General features: G+C 43.2%; 1 protein-coding gene across 3 annotated transcripts in view; it reads right to left on the bottom strand.

Moving 5' to 3' along the window:
- Nucleotides 1–27524, bottom strand: part of SSBP4 (single stranded DNA binding protein 4) — a 613000-nt gene that overhangs the window by 401689 nt on the left and 183787 nt on the right. For all 3 annotated transcript variants that reach the window (XM_040322775.1, XM_040322767.1, XM_040322783.1), the window contains one exon: nt 2741–2825. In XM_040322775.1, the coding sequence (XP_040178709.1) occupies nt 2741–2825 (85 nt within the window). The remainder of the gene's footprint in view (nt 1–2740; nt 2826–27524) is intronic.

Raw genomic sequence — 27524 nt, 5'->3', positions numbered from 1 at the left:
AAATGCAATAAAATACAAAAAATAAAAATAAACAGCCAGGTTAACAACTGCAACAGGTTTAGGGAAACTTGTGTTTGGGGTTTATAATGAACATGCACAAAATCTCTGTATTGTTGGGTCCTGTATCGAATAAAAAGGCTATGTATACTATGTATACTGTATAAAGTAGTCAGAAAACTGTTGAAAACACAATATTAGAACAGTCAGACTAAAGCAAACATCTGCATTCATTTAGAATACTCTATTTAACAGTATATTAACTTGACAAATGATTTAAATATTCAAAAACAATATCTGTACCAGCTTATGAAAAATAACACCAGAAACATTTACTTTATTTAAAAAATGTCAGAAATTGTAATAACCCGCGGACAGTTCATTCCATAGGATATCAGGCTTTTTTTTTTACATTTTATGAATTTTTATTACTTTTTTGAAAATCTCAATTTTAAGTCACAATACAAAGAACAAAATAGTTGAAAACTGTATCTATAGCCATTTTTTTGGTCAGACTGTTCCAAAAACAACAATCAAAGCAAGCATTTCCCTCACTTTAGAGAGACTTCCTCTCACTTCCTGTTTCTCCAGAATAGGAAGTGTAGGAAAATCTCCCCCAATAGGACACAGACAAAAACTAATAGGGGTTTTACAATCTCCTACACTATCCAAAATTAAATCAAACAAATAAAATCTTTAGGGTATAGACACACTTCAAACAGGTGGTAAAAAGAGCAATATGAGAAACAATAACCACACAAAGCTTAGGCAGGTAGACTAAAGCCCTGTACACACGATCGGATATCTGATGGAATCAAATCCGATGGATTTTTTCGTCGGATATCCGATGAAGCTGACTTTCAACAGTCTTGCCTACACACCATCGGTCAAAAATCCGACCGTGTCCAAACGCTGTGACGTAAAACACTACGACGTGCTGAGAAAAATGAAGTTCAATGCTTCTGAGCATGTGTCGACTTGATTCTGAGTATGCGTGGATTTTTGACCGATGGACTTCCACACAGACAATCGCTTTTTTTCTCCATAGGAATATTTTAAAACAGGTTCTATTTTTTTTCACCGATAGAAACCAAATGGATTCATCAGACAAACCGATCGTGTGTACAGGGCTTAACAATGTGCCATCGATAATATGGTATAGCACTGACTGATACAATTGTATAATTACCGTATTTTTCGGCGTATAACACACATAGGTGTATAACACGCACCCTATCTTTAAGAGGGAGGGTTCAGGAAAAAAACTTTCCACAGCCCCCTATGTATAACACGCAGGCACAGTTTACCCTCTATTTTCAGGATAAAAAAGTGAGTGTTATATGCCAATAAATACAGTATATCTTGTAACATGTTAATAAGATGTTCTCATAAAAATCTGGGGTTTTCAATTTCAATACACATATGAACACATTTTGAAGGAGGATACCGCATTCAAAAAAATAATATCTTCCATCAACTTCAAAAACTGCGACAACAGATGCAGAAACACTTACAACAATACAGTAAATATTCATTGCAGATGAATAAATGTTTACAATGCAAGCTGATCCTTGAAGCTGTATAAATTAGGGCAAAGTCATTCTGATGGCATGTGTGACCATGCTTTTTAAATACATCACTATTAGCATAAACATACAAATGTGCGTTCCTAATATGCATAACAGTAGAACTCAGCTGAATGTATGATTAATCTCTGAGTTGAAACACAGGGTGGCCAGGTACTGGTTCATAATGCATAATGTCACAAATAACACCATGTACCAGTATGGATGGCCTTGAAAGCAATGTGCAAACAGTCAATATGCCCAAGACAGCAAATTGTATAAGTGCAGTCCTGAATGTCAATCTTGTGTTTCTACAGAAAAGCACAGTAAAGTATTTGTGCAGTATTATGAAAAAAAAATCTGAAATCTGCATAGATAACACTGGACCGAGAAACACAAAGAAAAGCCACAAATAGTAGAACCTTAACATCTTATAAATTATTCACTTTCTTTATGTAGAGTGCAGCCTTTCACACTGATGTCTACATCTAGCAGAGGAGAAGTTGACAAAATGCATGGAGATTGTCTTTATACTTTTTAAACAAGCTTCCATCAGGAACATATTTTCTGACCACTAAGGCCCCAATTAAACTGAAAGCCCACAGTCTGCCCACTAGAGTATCTGTACAGCCTGAATCATACATAAATGTACCACAGCCAAGTACAATAGCTGCACGCAACAGGCTTTCCTAGGCTCATGGTGTGGTTTCTTTTCTTTTTTTTTTCTTTCTTTTTTTTAAGCCATTCCAGCTGTTTCTCTATGTTCAACCAGAGTCTCATAAAAGATCAGTAAAATATGGTTAAGGTGGCGGAAATAAATACCAAATGGAAATATGCTACAATAAACAAGGAAAAAATATTCGTAATTTTTTTGTAATCGCTTTTAGCGTGAAAATAAAGTGTCTATACATATCCAAAATATATACGAGTACACCTCACTTAGTTCTGATACTTTATGTATACAGAAACACTTATGCAAATATTAGACACTAATAACTCTATTGCATTCAACAAACTGATCTTCTTCTAAGTGAGTAATTACTTTTTCAGTAAACAGGTTGCCTACTGTTATCCTTGTGTTTATACATTCAGTTCAATTTAAAGCAAGATAGATCACTCAAGCAGCACAGCTTGTAAAACTCAACAAGAACAGTGTAAGTAGTAAAGACTTGACTTACGTAGTCATGGAAAGCCTTGGCTTCACTAGAGTGTTCACAGGTCTCTCGCCTATCAGGTGCTGCACAGTACAAATCCCAAAATACACTGTAAAGGAAAAAAAACACGATTAAATAAGGAAAGAAACAGGAAATGTAGATAAAAGTAAGCTACTGACAAAAGGCATAATCAATTGCTATAGCAAAGGCAGCATCAAAAAATGCTAATTTCAATACCTTCCAACTATATCAAATCCTTTGAGTTACTGCATGCTAAATAAAAACAAGCACACTTGGACTACTTCCTGTGTTTACATACGTAGTAACTTTCTCTCTGACCCTGCCCTTCCTTCAATCATGAAAATTGTCACCCCTATATACAAATTTCTTAATGACATCATGAATCATCTCTATATTTTATAACATATTAAATGGGAGTAAGGATACCTTTAAAACCAACACCATGCATAAATTGGAAACAGAATTGGGCAAAACCTTCAATGAATCTGCATGGACATCAGCTTTTTCATCTACACACAAGGCACCCCACTATTGTCAGGATCAGCGGCTAAGGTGACCAGATACGTAGCTACACAGAGGAAATGAGACCAAACAAAGTATTTATCATTAAAGTGATATTTATTTACAGTGAACACACACCAATAAACATACACAGCAATCGGTGAGAACATAAACCACTCCAACAAACAAGAACAAAAATAACTAATGAACCTAACTGCTAACTATATACAATATCTACAACATAAGACACAAAGGCAACAGGGATGCAAGGAAGGGGACATGACTGGGGACACGACTGGGAACAAGAGCATGGAACAAGGCAGAAGGGTGCAGGATGGATCAGGACAAGGGAAGGTTATCAGGCACAATCTGGCAGCAAGGAGGCAATCAGACAGGATAGTGACGCCCTGGGGGAAGGGAGGAGCAGCCTTAACCACTTCCCGACGGCCGTACGACTATATACGGCCGCAGGGTGGTTCTACATCTCTGGGGCGCCGTCATTTGACGTCCGCCCCTTTCCGCGTTCCCCGCGCGCGCTCCCGAGCGCGCAGCGGGGAACTTCTGTACTGGCCGTGTCCCTTGGACACAGCCAATCACAGATCGCCGTGAACGGCCAATCAGAGCGGCCGTTTCCTAGGCGATCTGTGCGGCCAATGAGAGATGATCTCATATGTTTACATATGAGATCATTTTTCATTGCCGGCTCTCACAGACAGCGGTGCTGTCAGGGGAGAGAGGAGACGGATCTGTGTCTCTTGTACATAGAGACACAGATCGGTCACCCCCCCAGTCACCCCCCTTCCCACACAGTTAGAACACTATGCAGGGTACACATTTAACCCCTTCCTCACCCCCTAGTGTTAACCCCTTCAATGCCAGTCACATTTATACAGTAATTAGTGCATATTTATAGCACTGATTGCAGTATAAATGTGAATGGTGCCAAAAATGTGTAAAACGTGTCCGATGTGTTCGCCATAATGTCGCAGTCGCAATAAAAATCGCAGATCGCTGCTATTTCTAGTAAAAAAAAAAATAATAAAAAATAATAATTCTGTCCCTTATTTTGTAGGCGCTATAACTTTTGCGCAAACCAGTCGCTTATTGGGATTTTTTTTTTTTTTTTTACTAAAAATATGTAGAATACGTATCGGCCTAGACTGAGGATAAAAAATGTTTTTTTAAAAAAAATTTAGCTATTTATTACAGCAACAAGTAAAAATGTATTTTATTTTTTTTTAAATTGTCGCTCTATTTTTGTTTATAGCGCAAAAAATAAAAACCGCAGAGGTGATCAAATACCACCAAAAGAAAGCTCTATTTGTGGGAAAAAAAGGATGTCAATTTTGTTTGGGAGCCACGTCGCACGACGGCGCAATTGTCAGTAAAAGCGACGCAGTGCCGAATCGCAAAAAGTCCTCTGGGCAGGAAGGGGGTTTAAGTGCCCAGTAAGGAAGTGGTTAAATATCCACCTGCCAGCTGGAGCCAGGTGTGGCTGATCAGAACCTGCTGGCTTCTGGGAGACACCTGCTGGCTTCTGGGAGACACCTGCAGGTAGACACTGGAACTGCAGCCATTTGCAAAGTGAACCGCAGTGCCTCCAGCAGGTGAACTCAACCCTGACAACTATGGGGCCAGATTCATGTACCTGCGCTGCGGCGTAACGTAACTCATTTACGTTACACCGCCGCAACTTTTCAGCGCAAGTGCCTGATTCACCAAGCAGTTGCGTGTAAACTTACGGCGGTGTAGCGTAAAGCCATCCGGCGCAAGCCCGCCTAATTCAAATGGGGCGTGTACCATTTAAATTAGGCGCGCTCCTGCGCCCGAACGTTCTGCGCATGCTCCGTGTGAAAATTTCCCACCGTGCTTTGCGCAAAATTACATCGCCCCAACGTGTTTTTTGAACGGCGACGTGCGTAACGTACTTTCGTATTCCCGGACATCTTACACAAAAAAAAAAATTAAATTCGACGCGGGAACGACGGCCATACTTTAACATGGCTGGTCTTAATCTAAGCCATGAAATAGCAGGGTTAAGATTGCGACGGGAAAAACCGACTAGCGACGACGTAAGAGAATGCGACGAACGCGCGTACCTTCGTGGATCGCCGTAAACAGCTAATTTGCATACCCGACAATAACTTGCATATTAACTTGCATATTAACCTTTAAAATTAGCATTTTTGATTTCTCCTATAGACTTTTAAAAGGTGTTCCATGGCTTTTCGAATTTGCTGCAAACACCCCAAATTGTTCTCTGTTCGCCGAACGGGCAAACAGGCAATGTTTGAGTCAAACTTATGTTCAACTCGAACATAAAGCTCATCCCTACTCCTCATCAGCGCCCATCAATGCAGCTTATTAGTGCTCATCAGTGCAGCCTCATCAGTACCCATCAGTGCAGCATCATCAGTGTCCATCAGTGCACATTAGTGAAGAAGAAAAATTACCTTTTTTTCCAAAATTGACAGTCTTTTTTTGTTTGTTTAGCAAAAAATAAAAACCCACTGGTGATTAAATACCACCAAAAGAAAGAAATATTTGTCTCAAAAAATAATAAAATTTTTATTTGGGTACAGTGTTGTATGACCATCCAATTGTCATTCAAAATGGGACAGCACCGAAATCTGAAAATTGGCCTGGACATTAAGGGGGTGAACGTGTCTGGTATTGAAGTCGTTAATGTCAACTGTATAATTTGGATCACTTGTTTGTTCATTCCCCCCACCCCCTTTATTTACTTTTCTACCCTCCCTCTTCCTACACTGTAAAGTCACTATACATTCTTATTTTGTGTCAACATGCCATACGCTCATTGTCATATTTGCTAGGTCTATGACTAATTGTTCTCTGCAACAAGCAATATTTATGCAAGCACATTGTTTAAGGCTTTGCCAACTTGTAACATTGTAATATCCCTAAATTACAATAAAGAAATACTAAATTAAAAAAATGTTGCTTTCAAACATTTTATTTATGTTGACAGCTTGTAAAGTGTTAATTGATGGCAATGTCTAGTGTAAATTGAATTCCAAGCACCACAAACTGCAGTTAGTGTCTGTGTCTTTGGGAGGGAGGGAAGATGTTGTTTTAGGGCTCAAAAATCTACCCTGTGCAAAATCTAAAAAAGGCATTGGAAGTGTTTAACAAAAATCTATGGTCATTTTATAACATCAACATTGCAATGATAATACAATCAGTTATATTTGATAATCCAAATATTCTTTCATGTTGTAAAAGCTGCCTGTCTGCTGGTCATCTATTTCCACAACCTACTGAATTTCCTGTATTCTTTGCAGTGTCTCCTCTGTTGTTTACTTTAAACTTCTAAGGACTACATATCCCACAGTACCTTGCTGCCTGCATGTAGAGATTTATCTACTGAGTCCACCTCCTAAAACTCCTATTCTCAGCACCCCTGTAGTTCATAGGGGAGACTCAGTGAAGTGTGTGGCACAGCATTACCTACTTACAGGGCATATTGAAAATGTGTCACATAATTCAAGAAAGTAAATGTGTGATGATCTCCACAAAGTACGTTTAATAGCTTCAAAAGCATTCAGATTAAATACAATGCATAAATTATTATATAATTTAAAAAAATAACCATATACAGTATATACCCTCTAACTTCTTATGCATTAAATGGCCAGATGGGAAGAGCGCTGATGCAGATGGACATATCTGTACATCACTCTGCATCCATCGGACACAATGGAATACTGATCGCTGTGGATATATGTGATTGGTCACAGAGATCACTTGTACCTTGTGATAGATGTGACCACAGTATTTCTCAATGGCTGCAGGAATGCTACCAGGGAGAGTGGGAAATTATTGCTTTTATAGCCCTAAGAGCTGTAAAAGCAGTCACAGCATAGAAAATCATGGCCACCCCCACAGAGTAGTACAGTGTCACTATGGTGATACTGTACTGCTAGGGTGACAGTATGTAATTAAAATAAATAAAAAATGTATATATTATAGTATATATTATAGTGTATCTATCGGCGGGCGTAACGTATCTCAGATACGTTACGCCGCCGTAAATTAGGGCGCAAGATCCGTATTCAGAAAGAACTTGCGCCCTAAGTTAAGGCGGCGTAACGTATGTGGTCCGGCGTAAGTGATACGCCGTCGTAAGTGCTATCTGAATCCGGGCCTCAATGTATAACCTTGTAAGTGCAGGGATGCACCGTCGTATCTATGCGCCTGATTCTGCTATTAAGATACACCTGAATTTTGGCTTCATACGACCAACGTAAGTTTCCTACGCCGTCGTATCTTAGGTGCATATTTACGCTGGCCGCAAGGGGCGCTTCCATTGATTTACAAGTTGAATATGCAAATGACCGAGATACGCCGATTCACGAACGTACTTGCGTCCGTCGCAGTAGTATACGCCGTTTACGTACGTACGTCCGGCGTAAAGTTATTCCACCTATAGGAGGCGCATCCCATGCAATGGTATGGACGACGGAACAGCCGTCGGATTTTACGTTGTTTACGTAAGTTGTACGTGAATGGGGCTGGGCGTAGGTTACGTTCACGTCAGCAGCCAATTGGAGGAGTTTTTCCCTCGCGGGGCATGCTGGGGGAGAGTATATCTGTGACAGGGGTCATGTGTTAAGAAATCTTTGTGGGGTCCCCGTTCCAGGTGCGATATCCACCTTCAGGGTACGCACATCCATGGACCCCGCCGGCGCGGCCCACCTGGCCAAAGCTGCAAACTGCTTCGAACCTCATCCGGAGGTAAAAGGGGACCCCAGTGCTTCACTGGGTTCCTGGACCTGTTGAGAAAATCCCAATCTGCGATCGGCTGTCCAGTAGGCCGAAGAATAGCGTTTAACAGACTTTGACCTACCACCAGACGACCCTGCTATTGATGACCGTAACAGTCCCCCAGAGTCGCTAGGCTCCAAGCAACCCAGCACCTCCGACGATGTTCTGAGGGAGAACCGCTCCGATCCGAGCGCACCGAATGGGTCACAACAGCCGCCCGTGGAGGCCCCGCGCTTGACCTGGAGAGTTGGTGAGTCAAGTCTCGTGTCTGTCGCTATGCTCACCACCTCAGTACCCCTAGCTAGCCCTACTTTGAGGAGAGCACCTGGCGCTTTGGTGTTACCGGGACGTGGGGATCCATGCACTCTGCCTAGACTGGCCCACTTACAGTGTGTGGTGGATCAAAAAGTTGCTGCTGAATACGGGTATGAATACCCATATGTGCCGCCCCCTCTCCTTTACCAAATTGACCAGGAGAGGAAAGCCTGGTGCCGAGAGGCTATCTAGGCGCATTTAAAGGTACCCCACGTCCTAGAGGGTGCCGATTCATGGGTGCCCTATTTGAATACAAGATTCGGCTATTGCTACCGAGATTGGAGCTGGGGCCGCCACGTCTACCGGGATCGGGTCGTGGTAAATTCCCCCGGAAAAGAGGACCAGGTCTTTGCTGTGCAATCTACTACTTAAAGAGGAGACACTGTTTGGCTGCCTGACCCTTGCTATTATAAGTAAGATCATGCAGACCTTGCATGGCCGGTTTACCTTACAGAAGTTACGGACAAGTATGCCCCCCACTCCATTTAAATCTTCTTCCCAGTTTCCCCTTCCCCCCTACTTCTCCAGAACCACAAACTGTTGTGCAGAACTCTTGGGAGGGGTTTGGGATCAGTCAGTTAGAGTGGGGACTTTGCCAACTTTCTTTGAGCAGCTTTGGAACATTCCACCAAGAGAAAGAACTATTTTTGTATTCACTTCCCTTTGCTGCTATTTCTGCACCTTTGCATTTGTGACTGTTGCAGTACCAGCGCACTGACCGATAGGGGCAGTGTTCTGCACCGTTCTTTGTAGGGTTATACTGTTGAAGTTGAAGTTTGATAATTCTTGCATAGAGTATCTTCCACAGCACTTACAGTTTAGAGCTCTTTGGGGGAGGAGACTTTGCGTTCAGGCTTGAGCGTGCAGTCTCGATCCCGGCCTCAGAGGTTGTAAATATTAGAGAGTATATTGTACATCCTGTATGCTTTCTTGTGTTTTTTTTTCTCCTATATACAGGATTTCTTCTGGACCCACCTGCTATAAAACACTGCAGAGAATGGGCAGATAGATAGCAGGGTTGTGTATGTTGTATGTTTTAGGCCATTTTAAGAATTGTATTACCATGTGTGAATTCTGTCCTTCCTTCTTTTCCTCCTTTTTTCCTTTTTTTTAGCAGGTATCAGGTCAGCATCCAGGCTCGAATGCTTTTGGACACTGGGGACAGTGTCATTTCAAGTGGGGGGAGTATGTAGCGCCCCTCTGCTTTCAGCATGGGCGCTACACTAAAGTTAATGGGGAATGGGAGAGTTACCTTGCTCCCATTCATGGTTTGTTTAAATTTTGGGACTTCTGTCATTCCAGAAATGTCCACTGGGTCAGTCTGTGGTCCAGGGGTGCAACACCACCCCTGGCCGGCAGTTGGCACCAGAGGGGTTCTGGCAGAGCGAGTTTTCCCCAGCAGCCAATTGGAGGAGTTTTTCCCCTCGCGGGGCATGCTGGGGGAGAGTATATCTGTGACAGGGGTCATGTGTTAAGAAATCTTCGCAGGGGTCACCATTCCAGGTGCGGTATCCACCTTCAGGGTACGCGCATCCATGGACCCCGCCGGCGCGGCCCACCTGGCCAAAGCTGCAAACTGCTTCGAACCTCATCCGGAGGTAAAAGGGGACCCCAGTGCTTCACTGGGTTCCTGGACCTGTTGAGAAAATCCCAATCTGGGATCGGCTGTCCTGTCGGCCGAAGAATGGCGTTTAACAGACTTTGACCTACCACCAGACGACCCTGCTATTGATGACCGTAACAGTCCCCCAGAGTCGCAAGGCTCCAAGGAACCCAGCACCTCCGACGATGTTCTGAGGGAGAACCGCTCCGATCCGAGCGCACCGAATGGGTCACAACAGCCGCCCGTGGAGGCCCCGCGCTTGACCTGGAGAGGCGGTGAGTCAAGTCTCGTGTCTGTCGCTATGCTCACCACCTCAGTGCCCCTAGCTATCCCTACTTTGAGGAGAGCACCTGGCGCTTTGGTGTTACCGGGACGTGGGGATCCATGCACTCTGCCTAGACTGGCCCACTTACAGTGTGTGGTGGATCAAAAAGTTGCTGCTGAATACGGGTATGAATACCCATATGTGTCGCCCCCTCTCCTTTACCAAATTGACCAGAAGAGGGAAGCCTGGTGCCGAGAGGCTATTTGGGCGCATTTAAAGGTACCCCACGTCCTAGAGGGTGCCGATTCATGGGTGCCCTATTTGAATACAAGATTCGGCTATTGCTACCGAGATTGGAGCTGGGGCCGCCACGTCTACCGGGATCGGGTCGTGGTGAATTCCCCCGGAAAAGAGGACCAGGTTTTTGCTGTGCAATCTACTACTTCAAGAGGAGACACTGTTTGGCTGCCTGACCCTTGCTATTATAAGTAAGATCATGCAGACCTTGCATGGCCGGTTTACCTTACAGAAGTTACGGACAAGTATGCCCCCCACTCCTTTTAAATCTTCTTCCCAGTTTCCCCTTCCCCCCTACTTCTCCAGAACCAAAAACTGTTGTGCAGAACTCTTGGGAGGGGTTTGGGATCAGTCAGTTAGAGTGGGGACTTTGCCAACTTTCTTTGAGCAGCTTTGGAACATTCCACCAAGAGAAAGAACTATTTTTGTATTCACTTCCCTTTGCTGCTATTTCTGCACCTTTGCATTTGTGACTGTTGCAGTACCAGCGCACTCACCGCTAGGGGCAGTGTTCTGCACCGTTCTTTGTAGGGTCATACTGTTGAAGTTTAAGTTTGATAATTCTTGCATAGAGTATCTTCCACAGCACTTACAGTTTTGAGCTCTTTGGGGGAGGAGACTTTGCGTTCAGGCTTGAGCGTGCAGTCTCGATCCCGGCCTCAGAGGTTGTAAATATTAGAGAGTATATTGTACATCCTGTATGCTTTCTTGTATTTTTTTTCTCCTATATACAGGATTTCTTCTGGACCCACCTGCTATAAAACACTGCGGAGAATGGGCAGATAGATAGCAGGGTTGTGTATGTTGTATGTTTTAGGCCATTTTAAGAATTGTATTACCATGTGTGAATTCTGTCCTTCCTTCTTTTCCTCCTTTTTTCTTTTTTTTAGCAGGTATCAGGTCAGCATTCAGGCTCGAATGCTTTTGGACACTGGGGACAGTGTCATTTCAAGTGGGGGGAGTATGTAGCGCCCCTCTGCTTTCAGCATGGGCGCTACACTAAAGTTAATGGGGAATGGGAGAGTTACCTTGCTCCCATTCATGGTTTGTTTAAATTTTGGGACTTCTGTCATTACAGAAATGTCCACTGGGTCAGTCTGTGGTCCAGGGGTGCAACACCACCCCTGGCCGGCAGTTGGCGCCAGAGGGGTTCTGGCAGAGCGAGTTTTCCCCAGCAGCCAATTGGAGGAGTTTTTCCCTCGCGGGGCATGCTGGGGGAGAGTATATCTGTGACAGGGGTCATGTGTTAAGAAATCTTCGAGGGGTCCCCTTTCCAGGTGCGGTATCCACCTTCAGGGTACGCGCATCCATGGACCCCGCCGGCGCGGCCCACCTGACCAAAGCTGCAAACTGCCTCGAACCTCATCCGGAGGTAAAAGGGGACCCCAGTGCTTCACTGGGTTCCTGGACCTGTTGAGAAAATCCCAATCTGGGATCGGCTGTCCGGACCACTGACAGGTATGATTGCTGTCACCTGGGGGCCTATATAGGAAACGTGTACTGGGAGTCCTTTATTGAAATTGGCCTGTGGCAGAGGCCCTAGAGCCAGGTCTGTGAGAGAGACATGTTCCTCCCAGCTAGTTCAGAGTGACGCTTCAGCTGCCAGGCCTATCATAGGGGTCTGTCCGGGGGCACTTTACTCACTCCAAGCAGAGTGGCGACGAGTTACAAAATTGGTACTATACAGAGCAGTACTGACTGCTCCATTTGATATCCAGGCCTGATACCGCAAGGTTCTCTTTTTTTCCTTCATCAACCTTGACCTTTCCAATTTATATTAATGTTGGCCGTGTTTGGCCTGGACAATAAAGCATTGAAAAACCCTTTATTGGCTGTCTGGACCTTCGCTCACTACCGCTACATTCACAACTACACCCCTAGACAACGTCAGGGTAACTTATTAGGCTGATCCCAAAATCAACCAGCGGCTCCTTCGGGGGTAGCGCTACACTTAATTTAGGCAGGAATGTACAATCCTGACCCTTGCACTCTATGCCCTGGGTTGCACATTACACATTCCTGGCCACTGCTCTTTGTATCCTTGTCTGTACGTTATGTACTCCTTGCCACTGCAATCTTCACAATAATATCACCACTGCATCCTCTTTAGTCTTTTGTCACCTGCCATGGTAATTGAGTTATTGTACAATCAGGTTATTTCTCTTTATGGGGCTATGCTGACAATAGCTTGAAATTTAAACATTGTAAGTACCCTGGCCTATGGTTAGAGAAAACAAAGTGGAGAATAGTAGGAGTCCAGTAAAAATTTGTTAACATTAGAATATAATTTAAAGTTGTACTAGATGAGATGTGTGAAGTAAAGTTTAATTATTTTATGGATAATTGTACACGGTGGAGAAATGGCTTTTGTGAAAGGGGCATATGAATTGATAAAATGTAGCCCTTGAACTAATAAGGAGCCACTTAGGCTAATGAATCTTCCTCTAGGGTCAAGCTCGGAATATGTGACCTGAATTGTGATACAAAAGGATGATAGTATCTTCATGCCCTTTTATTGCTGTTGAAAAGAAAAAAAAACTTAAGATGAAATGGAAGAATTTGGTCATAAATCAATGGGTTCTCCAGAAGTACATGTTTACTGTATAAGGCCGCATACACACGGTTGGTCCAAACAGATGAAAACGGCCTGAAGTCCAGTTTCATCGGTCCAAACCAACCGTGTGTACGGCCCATCGGTCTGTTGTCCTTCAGACAAAAATTAGAGAACTTGCTTTAAAATCGAATCGATGGACGGCTGACCATCGGTCAAAACCGATGGATAGTACACAAAAGCATCGGTTCAAAACCCGCGCATGCTCAGAATCAAGTCGACGCATGCTTGGAAGCATTGAACTTCGTTTTTTTTCAGCACGTCGTGTGTTTTACGTCACCGCGTTTTGACCCGATCAGTTTTTGAACTGATGGTGTGTACGCACATCAGATCATCGGTCTGCTTCAGCGGTGAACCGATGAAAACGGTCCGTCGGACCGTTCTCATCGGATGGACCGGTCGTGTGTACGTGGCCTAATGCTTTCCATAACAAACGAGCAGGACATACATTATGCAACCACAGGTTGAAGGAAAGAAAATTGCTGGATTTCACAGTCAGTGTTGATGAGGGAATTCTCCCATGGAGCTATTGTATCCTGACAGTGGAAGGTTTCCCAGTTGAAAGAATACAATGGTCACTGCTGGCACCCATAGCCACCGACACATATCGAATACAAAAAATGACAGGCTGGTTGTACTGAAGGCGATTGATAGATCACCTTCAGTACAACCAGCCTGCCCATACATGGAACACAATTCGGCCAGGTCCTGCTCATCTGGCCCAATTTTGATCCGTCTGTGGCTAGCTTAATCTTGTTAGGTTTAAGAACTGGATCAATGTTCTAAAAATGGTCTAGGAAGATCTGATGCCATACCAGATAACATCAGATAGATATCAGATCTCATAATTTTAAATAAATATACAATGACAATTAACTGAGTAATAATACATTAGGTTGACAAAAAACTGATGAGCACATGAAGCTGGTCCACATCCATACACATGTATCTTATACTGCAGCATAAAATAAGGATCACACGCTAAGTTTTGATTTACTAAGTTGAATAGGAATGATGGTTCTAAGGCCCCGTACACACGACCAAACATGTCTGCTGAAACTGGTCCACGGGCCAGTTTCAGCAGACATGTTCGGTTGTGTGTAGGACCGAGCGGACAGAATTCCAGCAAACATTTTTCCCAGCTGCCTTTTCCCAGCGGACAAATATTCCTGGACTTGTTTTAAAACAGTCCGCTGGAATCCTGCCCGCTCGGACATGTTCGGTCGTCTGTACAAACCTACCGTACATGTCCGAGCGCCCGCCATCCCTCGCATGCGTCGAATGACTTCGACGCATGCGTGGAAGCATTTAACTGGCAGGCCCGCCCACGTCGACGCGTCACCGTCGCGGCGATGCCGCGGACACGCCCCACGTATTGTTTACGCGCGGATTTCTGTACGATGGTTAGTACAGCCATCGTACAGAAATCCCCGGCCAGACATGTACGGTGAAAACGGTCCTGCGGACCGCTTTCATCGTACATGTTTGGTCGTCTGTACACGGCCTAAGTGTAACCGAGCTGGGAAGTTTTTACTCTGGTCACCATAAATGCCCCCAAACTCCCTACAAATAATGATATGGCCAAGCAACAAAGCAATCTGGAGAGTATATTCTGTGTACAAGTGCAAACGTACTGTACATGGCAGCAAAGGTGTCATTTTCTGAAGTTAGGAGATAAGATAAAAACCAAATAAAAGTCACTTTTTTGGAGAGTCTAGTAAAATGGTCTACGTATATATGTCATGATATCAGTCTAGCCTCAGTTTTCAATTGGAAAGCAAACTGAGATAATATATGGAAGTTGGAGTATTGACCATGATGGAAATGTGTAGAAGTAGTTACTTGATACTTATTCCATTTTGGTGAGTTGGGTGCCCTGGTGTCCCGTAGGTCCAACATGAAAATTAGCATACATTCCAAAGTCTATAAGGGCAAGGTGATGCTTATGGTTTTGATGGTATTAGTTGCTTACAAATGCCTTCAGCTTTCAATACGTTTATATCTTCTTTCTTCTGAGGTTGGTAATAAGAATGAACAGTTATTCACTTGGTAGTTTAAGGTAAATGGAAAGTCAAACAGCACCTATCCTGGACGCCACCAACCTGAACAACTTAAGGCCCATCTCATTGCTCCCATTCACCTCTAAATTCTAGAATGCCTAGGCCCGGATTCACGTAGAGCCGCGTAAAATTGTGCGGGCGTAACGTATCTGATTTACGTTACGCCTCCGCAACTTACACGGGCAAGTGCTGTATTCTCAAAGCACTTGCTCCGTAAGTTGCGGTGGTGTAGCGTAAATCGGCCGGCGTAAGCCTGCCTAATTCAAATTTGGATCAGGGGGGCGTGTTTTATGTAAAACTACTGTGACCCGACGTGATTGACATTTTTGCGGAAAGGCGCATGCGCCGTCCGTGGAATTTCCCAGTGTGCATTGCTCCAAAGTACACCGCAAGGACGTCATTGGTTTCGACGTGAACGTAAATGACGTCCAGCCCCATTCACGGACGACTTACGCAAACGACGTAATTTTTTCAAATTTCGACACGGGAACGACGGCCATACTTAACATTGATTGATATAAGGGGGTGTAATGGCGCTTGCAATAAATAAGAACTAAATAATCATAATGACAATTCCTGTTGATGAAAAATAATGCGATCCAAGTATATAAATCCACCACTTTCTGTGTTTCTAAAAATGTTCCACTCCAAATGTAGTTAAAACAACCATCCAACATCAATGAAATAATGTGGACGGTGATGGGAGTGAGAATATATTAATATGAATATCCTAATTCAGATAATACAAACGTGCCTATATACGCACATGTAAGAGAAAATGAACATAAAGGGCCAGATCCTCAAAAGAGATACGCAGGCGGATCTGCTGTTCCGCCTGCGTATCCCTGTTTCTATCTTTGGAACTGATCCACAGAATCAGTTTCCAAGAGATAGACAGAAGATCCGGCAGGTGTAATAGTTTTACACTGCCGGATCTTTAGATGCAGTACCGCGACCGCCGCTGGGGGCATTCATCGTCGAAATTACGCGTCGGGTATGCTAATGAGGAGTTACGTCGATCCTCAAAGCTTTTTCGCGTTCGCTACTTTGCCGCTACGTTAGTTTCCCGTCGCTTAGTTACACTTTTGTAAAGCAGCCCTACTTTTACACAGCAGGCGTACTGCTGTGTAAAGTATGGCCGTCCTTCCCGCGTCGAATTTTTAAATTTTACGTCGATTGCGTAAGCCGTACGGGAATACGGAAATACGCTACGCGCCGATCAAAAAATTACGTCACGTCGCGCAAAGCACGTCGGGAAATTTGCGTCACAAGCATGTGCAGTACGTCCGGTGCAGGAGCGCGCCTAATTTAAATGGGACTCCCCCCATTAGATTAGGAACGCCTTGCGCCGGACGGATTTGAGTTACACCGCCGCAAATTTCCAGGTAAGTGTGTTGTGGATCGATACCTAACTTAGGAAATTTGCGGCAGTGTAACATAAATCTGTTAAGTTACGTTGCGCTGCGGGGCTGTGGATCTGGCCCAATGAATCCTCAAAGACCTGGGATATAGAACTCACCAAAGCATCAGTAAATAATTGTGGGGGATAATAAGAGTGAGGTAAAATCAAATTTCCTATTGGTGAGCAAGCGTGCCAACAAAAGTATAATGAATAAATATACTATAAGATTATAAATGAATTAATGGCAATAAAATTCAAATATCATAAATAAATAAATAATAAGTGAAAAAATCCAAAAAAAGTGCTCCATTCATTAAAAGTGCATATGTGTAGTAATAACTGTAGTCCAATATAAATCCTAAGAACAGGGGTCCTTATCAGTGAAAAAAATTTATGACATGCATGGGTGAACAAGACCCAATCCATAAATAAGTCAAAGTGAAATGTCCCATAAAATGTCCCATAAAAACTTACGACGGCGTACATGGCGCTGCACCGTCGTAAGTCCTTTCAGAATCTGGGCCCTAGTCTACAACTGTCTTGGCTCCTACCTCAGTGAAAATAACCTTCTTGACCCCTTACAGTCTGGCTTTCGCTCGCAGCACTCCATGGAACTACTAAAAATCACTAACGATTTACTAACTGCTAAATGCAACAGCCAATACTCCTCCTACTTGACCTCTCTGCAGCCTTTGATACCGTTGACCACCCGCTCCTTCTCAATAAACTCCATTTTCTTGGCCCCCAAGATTCTGCTCTATCCTGGTTCTCTGCCTATCTATTACAGCGCTCCTTCAGTGTTACCTACAACTCTGTCTCCTCCTCTCTATTGCCCCTTTCTGTGGGGGTCCCCCAAGGCTCTGCTCTTGGACCACTTCTCTTCTCTATCTACACTTCCTCCCTTGGTCACTTGATAACCACCCACGACTTTCAATACCACCTATACGCCAATGACACCCAAATCTATCTGTCTACTCCTCACCTCACTCCTTCAGTCTCCTCTCGCATTACTAACTTACTAACTGACATCTCAGCATGGATGTCACACCACTTCCTTAAACTAAATCTCTCTAAAACTGAGTTACTAATATTCCCCCCTTGTCCGTTCCCCCCTCCAGGGTACTCGGTGTAATCCTAGACTCTGACTTGTCATTTCAGCCTCAAGTCCAATTGTTGTCAAAAGTTTGTAGAATTCACCTCCGTAACATCTCTAAAATTCGCCCCTTTTTAACAAATGAAACCACCAAACTCCTCATTCACTCCCTTGTTATCTCTTGCCTTGACTATTGCAACTCCCTTCTTATTGGCCTGCCTCTCTATAGGCTATCCCCTCTTCAGTCTCTATCATGAATGCTGCTGCCAGACTTATCCACCTTACCAACCACTCAGTGTCTGCCAAAACTCCCCTCCAATCCCTACACTGGCTCCCTATCACCCAGTGAATTAAATTCAAAATACTAACCACAACCTACAAAGCCATCCACAACTTTCCCCCATGCTACATCACCAATCTTGTCTCTAAACATATCCCAAACCGTCTTCTCCGCTCTTCTCAAGACCTCCTACTGTCAAGCTCTCTCGTCTCCTCCTTCCATGCTCATCTCCAGGATTTCTCCAGAGCCTCTCCCATCCTCTGGAACTCACTACCTCAACCTGTCCGGCTATCCCCTACTCTTACTACCTTCAGGGAAGCCTATCACGTCTCCAACTAATCTTTTACCACTTCCATCAGCTCATTCCCCAGTTACAACCTTTTGTACCACCTGCCCCACCCTATTAGATTGTAAGCTCTTCTGAGCAGGGCCCTCTTAATCCTCTTTAATTTTATTGTATTGTAACTGTATTGTCTCTCTTTTATATTGTAAAGCGCTGCGTAAACTGTTGGCGCTATATAAATGCTGTATAATAATAATAATATCCTGAACTCTATGAAAAACTTTTGTGTCTGGTCACGTTTCTCCTCTTAGGGGGTGTGTGGAACGGCCTTATACAGTGCAATACTCTCCCCATGAAGGTCACTAGTCCACAGATTGGCACATTTTACCTGGCTTTCAAGCTCTTTGATCTTATACTTTAGTTAGTTCACTCCTGTGGTGTGAACTAGGTGACCCTCCCTCTCGGCAATCTTCTGGGACACGTCACCGGTCCCAGAAAATTGCCTGTCCAATCGGAGAGCGCAGCACGACTCACGCATGCGCAGTGCGCACCCGGCCGTGAAGCCACTAGCTGTCATGGCCGGGTGTCCACAGTTTCAATGGAGTTGTTGCAGAGAGGGGGAGAGGAGCGAAGCTCCGTGCGGCCGCATCGCTAGACCGTGGGACAGGTGAGTGGCTGTTTATTAAAAGTCAGCAGCTAAACTTTTTGTAGCTGCTAACTTTTAATAAACAAAAAAAACCTGGAACTCCACTTTAAGTTTGTAGCTTTTTTCACAAGTGCATGCAACTTTAAGTTTTGACATGCTGGGTATTGGTTAACTCAGTGCAACCTCATATTTTATATTCTACCCCATGTATTGGGTAATGTATTGCATGTTCAGTATCTCACAAAGTACACCCCTCCCATTTTTGTAAATATTTTATTCTATATTTTCATATGACACTTTGCTACACTGTAAAGTAGTGAGTGTACAGCTTGTATAACGGTGTAAATTTGCTGTCCACTCAAAATAACTCAACATACATAATGTCTAAACCACTGGCAACAAAAGTGAGTACACCCCTAAGTGAAAATTACCAAATTGGGCCCAATTACCCATTTGCCATCCCCTGTGTCATGTCACTCGTTAGTGTTACAAGGTCTCAGGTGTGAATTGGGAGCAGGTATGTTAAATTTGGTGTTATCGCTCTCACTCTCTCATACTGGTCACTGGAAGTTCAACATGGCACCTCATGGCAAAGAACTTTCTGAGGATCTGAAAAAAAAGAATTGTTGCTCTACATAAAGATGGTCTAGGCTATAAGAAGACTGACAAGACCCTGAAACTGAGATGCAGCACGGTGGCCAAGACCGTATAGTGGTTTACCAGGACAGGTTCCACTCAGAACAGGCCTTGCCATAATCGACCAAAGAAGTTGAGTGCACGTGCTCAGCGTCATATCCAGAGGTTATCTTTGGGAAATAGACGTATGAGTGCTGCCAGCATTGCTGCAGAGGTTGGAGGGCTGGGGGGTCAGCCTGTCAGTGCTCAGACCATTCGCATACTGTGGGCCATCTTCCTCTCAGTCGGCAGCCCGGCATCCATGGGAAAGGACACGATCATCTTTAGCGCTACTGTTGGGTCTGGTATGCGGTAGAGAGGACCGGAAAATGGCGGGAGGGGGGGTGGGCACCTCTCCTGCCACGATAAAAGTGATCTTGTGGCGAATCTGCCACAGAGACCACTTTTATCTTAAAGAGAAACGCACGGATAGCTGCTGCCATAACCCCAGTATTTAGTGTCAATGTACCGACGTACAGGTACGTCGTTTTGCATGAAGTGGTTAATGGCTGTGTGTTGAGTTATTTTGAGGGGAAAGCAAAGTTACACTGTTATACAAGCTGTACGCTCACTACTTTACATTGTAGCAAAGTGTAATTTCTTCAGTGTTATCACATGAAAAGATGTAATAAATTATTTACAAAAATGTGAGGGGTATACTCACTTTTGTGAGATACTGTATGTGTCCTAAAATTAACCTTACATATTTTTCCTAAATTTTGTGTTTGCTAAACTGTCACGCTAATATCATGCAACATAAAAAAATGGAACTACAATTATTTTTATTCTTATAAGGTTTCTGCTTTCAGAAAATGTATAATGTGTGGGGGTTTTATGTAATTTTCAGCCCTTCAATGATTTTTTAAATATGTGTGCAAAAAATTTAAAAAATGGTTCTGATAGCAAAAGGGTTCAATTGGAATGAACACCTTTCACATCAGATTCCACTAAGGATCTGTAGAAGAGTAACAGATACCATGTTTTTCTGTGCCAAATAACCGTGCACATTGTGCAAATTAGGCCCTAATTAGAAGAATGATCCACAGCAGCAAGACAGCTGCCCTACCCTTTGGCTCTTGCTAATAATCAGAAATTTGTATACATTAAAAAGATACTCACAGACTCAAGTCTTAGTCCGACTCCATTCAAGTCTATTACACACAAAATGCAATCTGCTGCAGGAAAAAAAGTCCCAGACCCTTTCCAAAAACGCACCGGCTGAAACACGCATAGATATGAAAATGTACCATAGAAAACCATGTGACTCTGTTAGAGAAGAAAAATGTGTAAATTTACTTATTCAATCTACTATGCAGAATGTTGCAGCCTTGGCTAGTGGCTAGTGAGTATAGTGACCACTCATGTAATGCACATGACCCATGGAGATCTCTGCAAGGGAAATTGCCACCCACCTCAGATTTTTTGCACAACTAAAACATTCCAAATAAATAAAGTGACAATTTTGAAAAAAGCTACATTTTTTACTTTTTGCTATAATAAATATCCCCCAAAAATATTTTTAAAAAAATATTTTTTTCCTCAGTTTAGGTCGATACATATTTTTTTACATATTTTTGGTAAAGAAAATCGCAATAAGCATTTATTGATTGGTTTGCGCAAAAGTTATAGTATTTACAAAATAGGGGATAGTTTTATTTTATTTTTTGAGCTGGTTTGGGATAAACTGGAAAGATGGGTGAAAGCAAAGAAACTTATAAGTGCAACAGGTTTGTAGGAACTTCTGAAACAGTGTTGGGAAAACTTTCTAAATATTATTTGCTTAGCATTGTATGAATGCCACAAGTGTGTTTGGCTGTTATATTAACCCCCCTGGCGGTGTTCCCAAAACTGACTCGGGGTTAAATTTTTTTGCTGCGATCGGTAACCCCGAGTCAGACTCGGGCTCACCTCGCTGAATCCACAGGCAGTGTTTACTTACCCTGTTCCTGGATCCAGCGATGCCACCGCGCTGTGTGAGCGAGCGGGTGCTCGCTCGATTCACACAGTGCCTCTGTGTGCCGCCGATCTCCGTTCCCAGCGACGTTGCGACGCACGGGGGCGGAGAAAGGCGCCAAATTCAAAAACGTAAACAAACACATTGCATACAGTATACTGTAATCTTATAGATTACAGTACTGTATGTAAAAAATACTCACCCCTTGTCCCTAGTGGTCTGCCCAGTGCCCTACATGTTCTTTTATATAATCAAAACTTTTCTTTCTGCCTGCTAACTGTCCATAGCAACCAAAAGTGTCCCTTTATGTCAAAAATGGTTTTAGAGCAGCTAGAAAACAGCGATAATAAATTATAATCACTTGCAGAATTGTGCGATAGCCATTTGTGGGGAAATTCGTCATAAAAAAATAAAAGTAATGACAGCAACAATTCTGCAACTGAGCAAATTTCAGTGATTTTGAGTTGATTACATTATTGAATAATTTGTATTATAATTACATTATTATTTGTTATAATTATTTATAATTATTTATTATATTATAATTTATAATTTTGTTTTTTAAAAAATGCCATACCCGGGATGCCTACTAAACTCCTGTTTGGTCAGATTTAAGTGAGTTATTCCTAAAAATTACAGGCCTACAGTATAAAACGCCAAATTTCCTTGCAAATAATGGTACCGCCTTCAGCACCTAAAATCTGAAATAATCATACCGCCAGGGAGGTTAACAAAAGATGGCTACTTTAAAGAATCAAAAATGTTGATTATATTTTGTTAAAGAAAATGATTGTTCTATGCTTTTTTTTCCAGAGTGCATTGAGACATTAAACTGTGTAAATTTCAATACAAATCTTGCCGCCTTAAGCTCTGAAACGTTTCCCAAATTACCCCCTTCTTAACTTACAACTCCAAAAAACAAGTCATTCTTCCCCCTTGTTATCTCTGTCCCTGACTAATGTCCTTTACAAAGGATTCCCCCCCTTCAGTCTATCATGAATGCTACTGCTACACTTATATACCTTTCTAGCGAACCGTGACTGCTGCTCCTCTCTGCCAATCCCTTTACTGGCCTCCACTAGCCCAATGTATAAAATTCTAAATATAAACCACAACATACAAAGCCATCCACAAACTTTCCCTCAGCTACATCACCAACCTCATCCAGAGATATAACCCAAATCGTCCATTCCGCTCCTCCCAAAACATCTTGCTCTCTAGCTCCTATGTTCCCTCTTCCCATGCTCATCCATCCTCTGGAACTCCCTACCCTAGTATGTCCGGTTAGCTCTTACCCTGTCCGTCTTTCTTTAAAAACTCATTTATACAGGGAAGCCTACCCCACCTCCACCCAAAAACTGTACTTCAGCCACTTCCATGACATCATCCTCCACAGCTATTACCTTTTGTAACAGCTCCCCCTTGCTTTAGATTGCAAGCTCCATGTGCAAGGCCCTCCTTTTCCTTCTGTATTGAACTGTATTGTACAACAGGATTTTTTTTAATCCTAAAATACAGCTAGAGATAAAAGATATGCTGTATCCCAGCAGTGTGTCAATAAATCATTTCAAAACACATTTCTGTCCCATAATTGATGGGTCCCCTGTGTTGAGAGGGAACTGTCATTTTAAGAGTTTCTCCACTGCAGTCACAATATAGATATGTGGCTACTTCTATGTAAGTCAATATGTGTAGCTGCAGGCTCACTCTCAGAGGTAAAATAAATGTACAGCAAAACAGCAGAATACAGATAACAGATAACATAACACTTTGAATAGAGACAGCACACAACCTCATTTTTAGAAGAAACAAATGACACAAAGACCCCAAAGGTCCCCCACAATACATACCAGACTCCTAAGGGTCCTGCTATGTATTGTGGGGGACCTTTGGAGGGGTCTGTATGCTTAAAAAAAAAAAAATTAGGCATTTACGTTTTCTTTTCTTGGAAATGTCACTTTTGTTAAAGCACATCCTACAGCAATCCCCCCAATATACATACCAGACCCTTTGAATATTGTATAAATTGTAAGGGGGTACCTCAATAAAAAAAATGCATGAGGTCTATCTAAAAATCCATACCAGCCCCTTTATGCTGGAAGTGCAACCTGACTAGTAAGGAAAGCGTACAACCTCACCCTCCTCCTCCTGAAACATACTGGACCACAGGATCTCAACATCCATGGCCCCCCTGGCAAATCACCTTGTTTCCATGTTAATGAGGACAAGGGCCTACTAATTCACAAAAAATGTCACCTAGAAAAAAAGACACCCAAACATTTGGCAGGTCTTTTATTAAAATCAAAAAAATCCCCTCAAAGAAAGTGAGAGAGCCGAAAGGCTGAGTTTACAAACACAAGAATACGAATTTCTGTTTTACCATGGCATCATCATTTTTAAATATCATTGGTCGCAGGGTCTCCATACATGTTGCAATCTAACTGTACAAACTTTGTACAATCTACTTTAGACTTACCAAAACTATATAACATGTTACATAGTCCCGCTACCAATACCGAGCATTTGCGCAAGTACTTGTATTTGCACAAATGCTCCCGATGCCTTACCCAATACCTGGTCTGCGGACAGAGTCAGTGGCTGGAGAGGGTGGGAGGAGTCAATGGTCGCAAAGGCTGGGCGGAGTCAATGGCCGGAGAAGACCGGTGGAGTCAGTGGCTGGAGAGGGCGGGTGGAGTTAGTGGGCGAAGTCGGCGGGCGGAGAGCGGGTCTGTAACGGAACGTCCCACACTCCGCTTGAGTGCTTCCGTCATATACCGCTTCCTATCAGTCTGGATATAGATATCAGATATTCCAGCTTCTCTCAAGCACACAACGAGACGATACTTGTTTGTCTGCTGAACATGGAGTGTTTAATAGAACCAAGAATACAACCTTAGATACAGTTAGAGGAGGTAACCAGAACATAAATTAACATGAGCTAATTAACTAATCATTTACCCAGACTAGGCGACCCATAGATATGACCTTTCAAGGTAGACGTCACATCTCCTGCTATACAATACACATTATCATAAGTGTAAACACAGGACATCTACACACAATAGCAGGGTCAATTAGCACAGAGAACAGACAGATGGCTGGAGGTGATGGCATTAGCATCTAACAGCAGCCCGACGTCCAGATCTGTTTACAGCCCTTGGCGTCTGGTGCTTCAGAAATATGAGTTCAGCAACCTTCCACACAAAGTCTGCATGAACCATAGGCCCGTCACTCTTTTTTCAGCAGAATGAATGCATTCCACAGGCACTGTTCAAGAAGAAGCCTGAAGATTTTTTTATAATATTTTTTTGTTGCTTCCTCATGGCTGGATAAAAGGTCATGGCTTGGTCAGCTCTGTCCACACCTCCCATGGTATTGTTGTGATCCAACACGACTTGGGGATTTGTAACGTCTTTTCCACCTTTGGTGTGTACCATGACATTAGAGGTGTTGTGAATGGTACTCATAAGGCACACGTCTTTTTTGTCAAGCCATCTCAGTGCCATAATTTTTCATTTCTGCCAGGCAACTATTTCTCCTGCCTTGAGCTTTTTATTGGCAAAGGTTGGTGGCATGTCACACCGGTTAGCCCTAACGGTCCCATATGCATCCTTCTTGTTCAGAAGAAATAACTCATAGAGTACTGGGGACGTGTAAAAATTGGCTGTGGTTACACAGTAGCCCAGGTTCAGCAATGGCTCAATCAATCGCTGAATTTGGTCCCTTTACCGATGTATAGGACCGAATTCCAGATGTACCCAGTGCTGGATTCATACAGCATAAATGACTTTATGCCAAATCGAGCTCGCTTTGATGCGATAAACTGTATTCAGCTAAGTCTTCCTTTGTAGGCTATTAGACTTTTGTCAATACTGATGTCTCTGTCTGGCACATAGGCCTGCTGGAAATTCTTCAGAATTAGTTGATAAATCTCCCAGGTTTTTTTCAGTTTTGGAACTGGATGAGAACTCTCATCAAAGTCTTCATTATTTGCAAAATGCAAATATTTCATTATGAGCGAAAATTTGTATTGCGACATGACTGTGCCAAAAAAAGGAGTGGCCAGTAATTTGTTGGTTGTCCAGTACCATTTCTGCAGGGGTTTCCCTACCACTCCCTGAAGAATTATAAGGCCCAGAAACTTCCAGATGTCCTCTCTGGTTACCGGTTCCCACTTTCTGCTCCTTGAAAACCGCTGATGGGTATCAGCTTGTTGCTCCTGGTAGCGATTTGTCTCCATAACAATTTTTGCAATAACCTCATCAGTCAAAAAGAGTTTTAGGTATGCCAAGGGGTTGTCATCCTCAACATCCACTTTGATCCCAGGTGCTCCCGTAAACGTAAATCTTGGGGGCGCTACGTGCTCCGTACCGCAATCAATTGAGCACCAAGTCCGCACATCGCTGGGCACAGTTTTAGGATCATCGCTGAAATGGCTTTCTGCATCTGATGACAAACTTTCCCACGAGTCGCTATCACTCCTCTGCAAGCGATTCTGCTGTTTTCCAGCAGGTCATATAGCGCTTTTGAGGTGGAAGCACGCTTTTTTGATGCCATGGTCGCTGTGCAGTTTACAGACACAAAGTACAGTAAAACTGCAGACAAGTGCGATGCTCGCAGGGAAGGGAATCCAGGGCACACAGTGTATCGGGCGGAAGATCTGGCCGCCGTACACTGAGGAAATACATAGTGGGATCCCATGGACAAGGTAAGTAACCTCTTCCAGGATCCAGCGATGCAATCCTGAGTGTGGCTCGGGGTTACCGATAATGGCACTGAAGTTCCACCCTGAGCCACACTCGGGAATACCGCAAGGCAGGTTAAAAGGTGACTACACTAAATATTGATTTCATTAACATTGTGTATGTTTACTGCACTCTTTAGGAAGTTTGTTGATTATAAAAACATTGGGGTTGATTTACTAAAGTCAAATAGACTGTGCACTTTACAAGTCCAGTTGCATTCTGCAAGTGCAGTTGCTCCAGAGCTTATTAAATGAGGTAAAGCGTCCCATTACAAAAAATACCCAATCACATGCAAGGAAAATAAATTGCATTTTTGCTTGCACATGACTGGATGATCAGCAGAACTCTCCCATATTTACTAAGCTCTGGAGCAACTGCATTTGCAAAAATGCACAGTCTATTTGCCTTTAGTAAATCAACCCCATTGCTGGCATTTCACCATTACCCTCTAAAACTGCAGCCATGGGTAACTTTGGGAAAAATTATAATCAACATTATATTTCTCTGAAATCTCTCTGAAGTGCTGTTACTTGCCCAGTGCTTACAGCGACAGGTGTTTAGTACATTGGAGAACGAAATGCATAAAGCGGACTCACAGGCAGGTTGTTCAGCAGATTGAAAATCTTACTTTGTGATAAAGTCTACTGAAGGTAGTTACCACCCATGGAGTTAGAACCTTTCCAATAATTGCAAGTGATGCTTAAAGTGTACAATAAAGAAAACAGAATATTTATTTTTTGCCCAATTTAAAAACATAGCTTCCTTTAAATGTATTAACAATATATATATACGATATAATATACATATATTTATTAACCACTTCCCAACGGCCGTACAACTTTATACGGCCGCAGGGTGGTTCTAATTCTCTAACTAGCCGTGTTTTTATGGCCTCCGCTCCTCCTGACCACTGGGGGGCGCGCGCGTGCCCGCCGAATCACTGGGATGCTGATGCGCGTGCCTGGCGGTCACGATGTCCGCCAGGCTCCCGCGATTGGCGGTTACAGAGACAAGGACGTGGATCTGTGTGTGTAAACACACAGATCCACGTCCTGTCAGGGAGAGAGGAGACCGATCTGTGTCTCTTGTACATAGGGACACAGATCGGTCACCTCCCCCAGTCAGTCCCCTTCCCCCACAGTTAGTAACACTAGGCATGGTACACATTTAACCCCTCCCTCACCCCCTAGTGTTAACCCCTTCAATGCCACTCACATTTATACAGTAATTAGTGCATATTTATAGCACTGATCGCAGTATAAATGTGAATGG

This window comes from Rana temporaria, chromosome 1 (genome assembly GCF_905171775.1).
Source record: "Rana temporaria chromosome 1, aRanTem1.1, whole genome shotgun sequence".
NCBI classification, from domain to species: domain Eukaryota; kingdom Metazoa; phylum Chordata; class Amphibia; order Anura; family Ranidae; genus Rana; species Rana temporaria.
This window is presented reverse-complemented; position numbering and strand designations above follow the sequence as displayed.